The 10,746-nt window shown below is 37.5% G+C and overlaps 1 protein-coding gene across 1 annotated transcript; it reads right to left on the reverse strand.

Moving 5' to 3' along the window:
• Positions 1–8,805: 8,805 nt before the first annotated feature.
• Positions 8,806–10,416, reverse strand: LOC139123958 (uncharacterized). Its single transcript, XM_070690103.1, has 3 exons — positions 9,987–10,416; positions 9,483–9,581; positions 8,806–9,185 (listed from the first exon to the last, which is right to left on the reverse strand). Exons 1-3 carry the CDS (start codon positions 10,293–10,295, stop codon positions 9,027–9,029), a joined length of 567 nt encoding a protein of 188 aa, XP_070546204.1. The 5' UTR covers positions 10,296–10,416; the 3' UTR covers positions 8,806–9,026.
• Positions 10,417–10,746: the final 330 nt, after the last annotated feature.

Here is a 10,746-nt window from a genome sequence, read left to right on the forward strand (position 1 = left end):
GACACAGTTTTCAATGACTTCAATGACAGGAATGGCGACTATTTTGATTTTCAAATTTCGGTAGGTGTAAGGTATTTTGTTTTCCTGCAAACAGTTGATTTTCTGTTTGCAAGAAAGGCAGTGTCATTCTAGCCAAAAGGACAACTGATCTCCTGTACATTCGGCGCTGCAACATCGGCTGTGATAGCCAGTCAGAGCATTTTCCATTATTATTCTCTCACGATGCTTGGCCACTCTTCTATACGTGTTTTTCTTTCTGATGGTCAGTTATGTATTGATTATCCGCTTTACCATCTTTCCCATGTGGTTTGTCAAGTAACAGTCATTTTGCGTAGAGATAGATTATCGAGATTAAGTCTGTAAAAAGATGTCCATAATGTTTGTTGATGATGCTGCAGTCGGGATATTTACATGACAATATTTGGTCACACCTGACACAAACAACACGTAAAACTCATACCCATTTTATAAAATAAAACAACACATTGCGTTAGCTGTAGCATCATCTGGCATTGCAGTAGCTGTGGATCTTGATCTGTAATGCTTTCAGACGGTAGTCCTGCCTTTAGCGGCTGATCTTGACTTTCACGATGTGTAACCCTTTCACCAATTAGAAAGGCATTATCAGCTGGTAAAAGGCAGGAATCCCGTCTGAAAACAGATGTGGATCCACAGCTAGCATAGCAACTGAACTGTTTGAAGGAGGTAGAACAACATACCCAAGGTTTAAGATGCCAACGCCAGAAAGTTTGACAACAATACACGCAACATTTCAGAGTATATTTACCTAGATAACTTGTGACACGTCCGTTGTCATATGGGGTGAAGCAAAAATGATTTATTAGCCCATAATAGAATGTGTCCTCAAAACATTTTGTTATATCATGTATTCATATAAATCGCTAGAGTGTAAAGCAGTACTTTCTCATGGGAGGAGACTTAAGACCGCTCTATCTGTTATTGGCAGTAGCTCACAAGAAGACATTGATAGTTGCATTCAAGGGTCAATTCTCTTGACTCATGTCGGTCCTATTAAGTTGACGATCAATGAGGGATTAATATTCATGGAGTGTCCCCAACTGTTCACGATCACATTTTGAAGAATTTTCCCTCCGTGTTGGATACGGTTGTGTAAAAGTATATCAACACAGTAATAGACCACAAATTCTAATACTTAATGAATTTTGCCTTACAAAATTGTCATGATGATCACAGTGACCCTATTTCATCATTGATACATAAACTCTTTCAAAATATATGGATATGACTGACCATGTAGTGAGTGCAGGCAATAGAGCTATCCCAGCACCAACAAGTGCTACAGTTGACAGCATTAGTTAAAAAGTAATAGACACATTTCCTGCATCATAATATACAAAGAGATCGAATGAAAGTAAGTACTCAGTGACTGAAACTCTCTGATCCACCGTGCACAGCACGGTTTTACTTCTCGTGGAGTAAAATACAGATCGCCGGTGAGTTAACTTGAACAACTCGGTTTTTGTTGTTTTTTATGCAACTGATACGCTGAAAAGCATATACACGATATGGAATTTTTCCGTTGCAACCCGTATTCGGCCGGGAAAAACAACGAGAGCTACGGCTCCACAGATAAATGCTGTTGCTTTTTTATGGAATAGACTTTCGAATCATATTCGTTCAGCATCAACTACTGAAGTTTTCAAATCTTTACTGAAGACACGCTGTTTTAGAAAGCATAGTCATGCGACACTGTGTTAAGCGCCAGTGAATTTTTTCTATATGCTTTGACTAGAAAACTTTGGTTATTTTGCTCAACTCACGTCTGAAGTTGTACCTAAAGGAGCTTTGAGGACCCGATAAATAACATGTTATACTTAGTTGGGGTGTTCGTGATAAGTGGAACGGCGTTTCTGACCAATCACTGACCATGCTTTGTTAGGTGTCAAATTTTGAATGCATTGTTATCAGTGAGTACATATGGATATACACACATATACACATCTACTAACTCGTTAAGCCAGGAAAAGCTCTCGCAGAAATTTGTATTGGAAAAAGCTGCAACGATGAAATTGAGTTCATAAAGTAATAATATATATTTCAAAAGAAGAGTTTAGGCCTGTGTAATGCAACTGCTGTGATTGTTGGTGTGCTTACGTTCTCATAACTACCCCTGGGGGAGAGTAAGGACGTAGTCCTACATGTAACAACAGCTGTGTTGTGGAGTGTTCAGTGAAGAGAGACATAACATTCAGAATGATAAGTCCTAGTTAGAGCATACCTGTTTTTGTGACATACTTATAGACACTGACAATATGGTTTAATAGAAAATGTGTTGGCGTTTCTATCGGCGACATTTGGTGTGTTGGGACAATGATGAGATTTCTGTAATGAGAGCAAAAGTAGACACTTGGATGCATTGTTTATACCCGTGTTTAGCGATTTTTCGATGGTTTGAATGTTTGTTTCTTTGTTTTTATCATCAACCATACACGGCGAAAGTCAGTGGATTATAGCCTTAGCCTCATCTTTACCCTTATTGAGATACCAATTTATCCATTAATTCAATAAATATTTTTTATACGTAAACATATTACACTGATCCATTCATTTTATTCCTCTACTACGTCATCAGCTGTTTCTTCGGTACATAAAGGTTAATGTTCTTATTTGCTTAGGTATATGCATTGTCATTTTTTTATGATTCAAACGTCCGAAACTAAAAACACTTGTACCGTGTCAGCTTTCCCCATACAGATCTAGACGTACCCAGATGTCACTATCAGAGCCAAGGGTCACAAGTAGTTACGTTAATTAATATTCATAAGTTTAGTATATACCCCGACCTCTGCTATCACTTTAAGGAGACCCTAATAGTCAAAGGTTTGCTGTTAAATTATATTGGCATCCCCACTACTTATTGACTGACAACATTTTATTATAAACTTGAAATAATTATTTTACTTCTAAAAACCGGATTTTCTTTTACTTTGTAAATTAAAATGCATCGTTTGGCCGCAGTACATGCAACGACGTAAACAGCATGTCGGGAAAAGTTAGTCACTAACAGGAATGGTAAAGTGATATATCTGAGCCATATTTTTATTTACTCTTTCACTAGCATTTCATTTTTTCACCCTGTTATGACGTAGGCAAATGTTTATACCAAGATTAATTGCGGTTATCAATTGCAGATAGTACAACTGCAGTGCGAGCCTCGCTTTCTTTAATTTTAAGTCACTGGTCCATACTGAATTCAAGCGAACAATATTGGCTAAAAGCCTTTTTATCAATTTTAGGATAAAAACAGAGAGAGAGAGAGAGAGAGAGAGAGAGAGAGAGAGAGAGAGAGAGAGTGTCTTGCAGAACTTATGAGAACATACTTCTTTAAAGATATACACTCACCTATAATCTAAATATGGCCATATATGGTCAAACGGGCGTTCCTTGGTATTCAAAATACCAATGTGAGGGCGCTGTTTTTAAAAAGCGGCCACCCGCTTTAAATCTATAATTGGTAAGATTTTCCATTTCCATGGTAACTGTGGCAAAATTGGAACAGTTGACAGTTTACCTTTAATCAACTACGTTAAGCACCGACTACATTGTACATTCTGCTGTTAACTGATAGGTTTCTTACCTAAGTTCACAAATTACACTACTCAAAAAGTTATCTCCTGTTTTTAGTATGAACAAGGGACAATTCCGATAATTTACGCAGGAGTTCAGACAATAACAGAAATAACAGAAAGCTTTTGTGACATTGATCTATGTCGCCGAAATTATCACAAAAGTGAAGAAGTGTTTAGTTGAAAGAGAGTTTACAAATCTATACTCAGTTTGAATTTTCAGGTGTCCATTCAAGTCTCCAAATACTCTCATTCCGTGTCGATATCAATTTCAGGATGGTGATACATGCAATAGTTTATGTAGTTGTCATCACGATGGGTATGGGTGCAGTACACTACACTGGAAGAAAATGTTGAATTGCCGGAAGGATTCCACCAAATTTCTCCCGCCAATCGCTCTGGGCACTCCTAAAAACAATATAAAGAAACACAAAGTCATGTACTCGACCAAGTCTTTTGTCGTCATTGCTTCAATCTAACCATTGTTTTGGCCATTCTGCATGGTCAACAATGGAATCTGACTTACTTGCTCGCTTCGCTCGTGAAAGGACTGTCGCCGAATACACCGCAGCACTCGTGCAAATACCGCGAGTATGACGTGCTTGCACTCAGAGGCCAAAGGGTTCTGTGACAGTCATATTCTTAAATTAAATAACGCTCATAAAAAGTGATAGAAATCACAACCTATAGAGTCACAGCTTACTCACATCCATTTTGTTGCTTGTTGCCTTCCCAAAGTGTCCGTTATATGATTCCATCGTTCCATTGAAGCACTGGACCACTTCCTCACCTTGAATCCTGGATCCCTGATTGACAAAAAATAAACATTACAATTACTTTATGTCGCCAAGATATTTAATAATCAATATGGTATAACAAACGAATCATAAAAAGCATACAAGAAGCATTGAGGAAAATGTACTACTATCGTTGTTAAATTAGAACACTGAAATTCTAGAATCCCAATGATAAGTCCAAACAACAATTATTGATCTCACACATATGATAATGAACACGAAAATGAAGGCTAGTATGCATCTACGTCCGTCCCTCGACACCCTTTCTCTCTTCAAGGGCCTTAGTAGGATTGTATATCTGTCTGCTTTTGTTTTTATCTGAGAGAGAAAGAAACTGTCGCGCCAACAAATTGAAAAAAGTAATTACACTTGAGCAAAAAGTGAGATTAATGACAGAACTATGTCTTTTATTTACCAAATCGGCCGTGTCAAGTTTGTCTTGTATCACGTTAACTACTCGAAATGTTTTGGTTCCTTCAATGAACGGACCAACTGCTTTGTAAATAAACTTGGTCTCAAGTGGTTCACTTTCCTCAAGCTTATAACGTAAATTCCACAACTCTTCCGTGCAATCTATTTCCTGTTGAAAAAGTACGTTCATCACGATACCATTATACTGAGTCGCTGTAGCATGTGTACACTTCCATTCCTCAGACACGTACGGTTCAGCGGAGTCACTGAGAACGATTGGCAACAGGGTAGCGAAGAGAAACAGCAATAACATATCTTGAAAAAGGAGAAAAAGTCTTTTTGTTTAATGGAATATTTTCGAACAAACCATAGGCAAGGTCTAGGTTCCAAAAGGAAACTTCGAACTATTGTCTTTCAATAATAAAAAACCCCAAAATCTATGAAATCATTGGCTCTTTCACAGGGCTCAAATGAGACCACTCACAAACTGCAAACTACGGCAGATGGCCATATTAAAATATTACTGCCATTCAACTGTGTCTTAATTTTGACTTTAGTCATATAATGAAAGGCATATTCTCTTTGCGCCATGGGTAGTTATGAAACACTCAAAACAAAATGACAAAAGTTACACTATGGTTAAAGGACAAAATGACTGAAATCATGTTGCAAGTAACGCCATCAATTACTTATGCAAGTGTCATTGTTTGAGGACTGCGGCTTCAACAAGTTGAACAACATATAAAAAATTGAACTTGTGGTCTTCAAAAGTTTAGAAACTAACGGTTGTGTGTTTCTTTGGATAGATATCAGGAAAATCGATCACGATGAATTGCGAATACCATGGCAAGCTTTGTTCTATTAAGCTAGGTGCAGTATAGCCAGCAAGATTCTAGGCATGATAATAAAGTAAAGCAAACCAAGACACTGTGCAGTATAGATAAAGTGTAAAGCACTCACCGAAAGTCAGATACAATTTACTCCTTTATGCACAGCAATATCTTTATATGTGCCCAGTGTTGCACACCAGCGTACATATATATTTGAATCCTTTTTTTTATAATTTTGCGAAGTGTTCACGCTCATATACTAAATTTAGCAAAAGTATGGCAAAGCAGAAACAGGTCTTTGAAATGAAAGAAATACGAACTTTAAATAGATTTTGGCGAAAACCCTTAACGATGGTTAAAGTCACGCTCGCCTTAGTATCAACGCTGTGTTGCATCCTCGCATATTTATATTCTTTGGAGGTTATTTTTTCACATTGTGGTAGTTAAGTACTGATATACTACATTTGGTAAAAGACTGTCATAGCGCAAACAAAAATAAAAAATCGACCTAAAACAAAAGATGTGACATAGCTCAAGAAAAGCTTCGTGCTTTTTCGATTGCTATATGTATGTGTTTGTACTGTGTCTGTGTGTCGTCTGCTCCATGCACACTGTGTTGCTCGGTCGTGGACAGGATTGTAACATCTAAGTCGGTTGCCGTGACCAACTCTTTTGGGTTGGAAACGGTGGCCGACTGGTTTTGTGTGAGGCCTAGCAGCTAGGCGATGTTGCCGTGAAGTGTGTGGGGGTTCGAATCCCGTTTGGGTTATAGTAAAAAATTATTTGTTGCCGGAAATTATTTATATATGTGTTCGATCACGATATTTTACTACCCTTTCTCTTCTGTTTCTCACATATCGTCGTGCATTTTATCTTTTCCTGAAGATTTTCCCCTGGCCCTTGTAATAAAAATCTATGTGAAAATTATGAAAGAATGATAGTTCCAGAAGCTAGTTAACCATTCCTTTAACTATTTTTGTTTTAACAAAGAAAATCATTTTCTACTCCTAATTGTATTAAGATACAAAGTATACAGCTTGGCAATTCTGTCTGAACCTGTCTTGACTGAATATTTACTATTAATCGTTGAATTCGAGATCTTGAACTGGAACACAAATTCTAGAACTAGGACGGAAATAAAAACGATAACTGCGTTTTATCAGTATATACGTCTTTATGAGAACTTCAGGTAACATAGCTTGGGCTCTCAGCATGGTTAAAAGAGTTGAACCAAAAACTGAGTCAGGGCACTTTTACAATGGCCCCCAACGTTTTTGACGAATTTGGGCCTTTATAAACGATAAAAGCAGTTGGCGCACATTTGAAATAAGCAAGCCTGACTTACTTGTAAATAGATCGAAAAACTTCACTTTGGTCGAGGCAAAGTAACTAATTGACTTCAGTGATATAATTTCAGCAACAAATAAACTGCAGGCAACTTCACACATTTTCAGACAAATACAAATATTTATCATATATTTTTAATAATATTGCATTACATATTATAACACACGTCATCCATATCCGCAGTGTGTGTTCTAATTCGTCAGTTGCTGACCACGTGGAATGAGGTGTTTATGCTGATCCACGTTCATCGGACTTCATTTGCCGGAGCTTTTGCCTGTCAGGCAACAGTTCCAAAAATGATGCCCGCTGACATTATAAACGATATTTGGCATTGCACGAACTGGACGTAAACAAAGACGTCGTCTGCGGCCAAGCGAAAGGATAGTCGAGAAAGTTAAACGTTCTGGGTTTATCCTACTTTTGAAGAAGATCTTAATGCGCTGGTATCCAGAAGAACTCGAAACGGACGGAAACGATAATCAAAGTTGCATTGAAAGTTTTCCAGAAGTATTGTGACGCTGTCAGGAAAAGCTTTTTCTTGCCGAACCACTCCAATATATTACGACAAGTTTTGTGTATGGTACGTTCTTATGCATGGCTGTAGATGATTTTTGTTATAAAACACACATTTACTGGCCACAAAGGCAACAGCATACGTCTGTACTCTGAGGGACTATGAGTCACTCACAAAGCAGACTGTTACCCGAGGCCTGAGGAAGTTATGGTACTGCTTTATTATTTGTTTTCTTTTCCGTCGCCATCGAGAGACAACTCATGACAATTCATAAAAACTGGGTACATTTAAACCTCCCTGTTCTATCGGTGCCAATAGTACTCCTTTCTTGATTTTATACTTCTTACAGTCTAGAAATTCATAAATTAGTTTTATCAACAGTTTTAACAATCTCTACAGGTACACTTAAAATAGATGCAAAGTACAGTAAATTCGACAAACCCAAACTCTTAATAATTAGAACTTTTCCATGCGGGGTGAGATTCCGCATTCTCCATGAATTAAAAGTATTTTCGAGCTTTTTTATTTTTGGCTCCCAAGTTAGTTGGTCACTCTTTTGTTTTTTGTACCCAATATAAAGACCCGATACTTTAAGAGGTCCTGATGTCCACTTGAAATTACCACATCTAGATTGTGAGTCTCTCAAGCTGCCGATCCAAACGGCTTCGCCTTTTTCTTTGTTTATTTTCAATCTTGAATGTAATCTTGAAGAGTCATTTCCTTCTGTAATTGTTATGAGAAACGAGTTGTATCAAAGAGCTCAAGCTCAGAAAATTGAAACCTTGCTCGAAGTTATTATATTTTTTTGGTCACATTGTTGTAGTTTTCAGACATGTATACCCTTTACGAGAAAGAAAATAAAAATGAAAATGTTAAAAAAAATATCTGAGCCATATTTCTATGTACTCTTTCACTAGCATTTCATTTATTTACTCTGTTATGACATAGGCAAACTTAAATACCAAGATTAATTGCAGTTATCAATTGCACAGTGTACCACTGCAGTACGAGCCTCGCTTTCTTTAATTTTAAGTCACTGGTCCATATTGGATCCATGGATTTAAGCAAACAATATGGGGTAAAATACTTTTTATCAATTTTGGGACTGAAAATCAGAGAGAGAGAGAGAGAGAGAGAGAGAGAGAGAGAGAGAGAGAGAGAGAGAGAGAGAGAGAGAGAGTCTTGCAGAACTCATGACAGCATACTTCTTTAATCAGCTATGTTAAGCACCCACTACAGTGTACATTCTGCTGTTAATTGATGGGTTTCTTACCTAAGTTCACAAATTACATTACTCGAAAAGTTATCTCCTGTTTTTAGTATGATCAAGGGACAATTCTGATATTTTACGCAGGAGTTCAGACAATAACAGAAATAATAGAAAGCTTTTGTTACATTGATCTCTGTCGCCGAAATTTTCAAAACAGTGAAGAAGTGTTTAGTTGAAAGAGAGTTTACAAATCAAGACTCAGTTTTAATTTTCAGGTGTCCATTGGCATGTTTCAAGTCCCAAGTATTGTTATTCCGTGTCGATATCAATTTCTGGAAGGTGATACATGCAATAGTTTATAAAGTCTTTATCACGATGGGTATGAGTGCAGTACACCCCACTTGAAGAAAATGTTGAATTGCCAGAAGGGTTCCACCAAATTTCTCCCGCCAATCGCTCTGGGCACTCCTAAAAACAATATAAAGAAACACGAAGTCATGTACTCGACCAAGTCTTTTCTCGTCATTGCTTCAATCTAACTATAGATTTGGTCATTCTTCATGGTCAACAATGGGATCTGACTTACTTGCTCGCTTCGCTCGTGAAAGGACTGTCGCCGAATACACCGCAGCACTCGTGCAAATACCGCGAGTACGACGCGCTTGCACTCACAGGCCACGGGGTTCTGTCATATTCTTAAATTAAATGACGCAAATAACAAAAAAGTGATAGAAATTACAACCTATAGAGTTACAGTTTACTGACATCCATTTTGTTGCTTGTTGCCTTCCCAAAGTGTCCGTTATATGATTCCACCGTTCCATTGAAGCACTGGACCACTTCCTCACCTTGAATCCTGGATCCCTGATTAAAAAAACCAAACTTTACAATTACTAAATGTCGACATTATATTAATAATCAATATGGTATTACAAACGAATCATAAAAAGCGTACAAGAGGCATTGAGGAAAATGTACTACTATAGTTGTTAAATTAGAACGCTGAAATTCTAGAATTCTAATAATAAGTCAAAACAACATATTATTGATCTCGCACATATGATAATGAACACGAAAATGAAGGCTAATATTCATCCACGTCTGTCCCTCGACACCCTTTCTCTCTTCCCAGGCCTTAGTAGGATTGTATATCTGTCTGCTTTTGTTTTTATCTGAGAGAGAAAGAAACTGTTGCGCCAACAAATTGAAAAAAGTAATTATACTTTAGTGAAAAGTGAGATTAATGACATAGCTATGTCTTCTAATTACCAAATCTGCCGTGTCAAGTTTGTCTTGTATCACGTTAACGACTCGAAATGTTTTTGTTCCTGCAATGAACGGACCAACTGCTTTGTAAATAAACTTGGTCTCAAGTGGTTCACTTTCCTCAAGCTTGTCACGTAAATTCCACAACTCTTCCGTGCAATCTACCTCCTGTTGAAAAACTACGTTTCCCACGACACCATCATACTCAGTCGCTGTAGCATGTAAACACTTCCATTCCTCAGACACGTACGGTTCATCGGAGTCACAGAGAACGATTGGCAACAGGGTAGCGAAGAGAAACAGCAACAACATGTCTTGATAAAGAAGAAAAAGTATTTTTGTTTAACGGAATATTTTCGAAGAAACCATAGGCAAGGTCTAGGCACCTTGAAAAACGTGATCTTAAATGTTCCAAAAGGAAACTTCGAACTATTGTCTTTCAATAATCAAAGCAAAACTGTGAAATCATTGGCTCTCTCACAGGGCTCAATGAGATCACACACAAACTGCAAACTACGGCAGATAGCCATATGAAAATATTACTGCCCTTCAGCTATGTCTTTATTTAAACTTTAGTCATATAATACACGCCATATTCTCTTTGCGTCATGGGTGGTTATGAAGCACTCAAAACAAAATGACTAAAGTGAAACTGTGGTTAAATGACAAAAGGACTGAAATCATGTTGCAAGTAACGCCATCAGTTACTTATGCAAGTGTCATTGTTTGAGGACTGCGACTTCAACAAGTTGAACAACGTATT

This window comes from Ptychodera flava, assembly GCF_041260155.1.
Source record: "Ptychodera flava strain L36383 chromosome 23 unlocalized genomic scaffold, AS_Pfla_20210202 Scaffold_23__1_contigs__length_28996876_pilon, whole genome shotgun sequence".
Lineage (NCBI taxonomy): Eukaryota > Metazoa > Hemichordata > Enteropneusta > Ptychoderidae > Ptychodera > Ptychodera flava.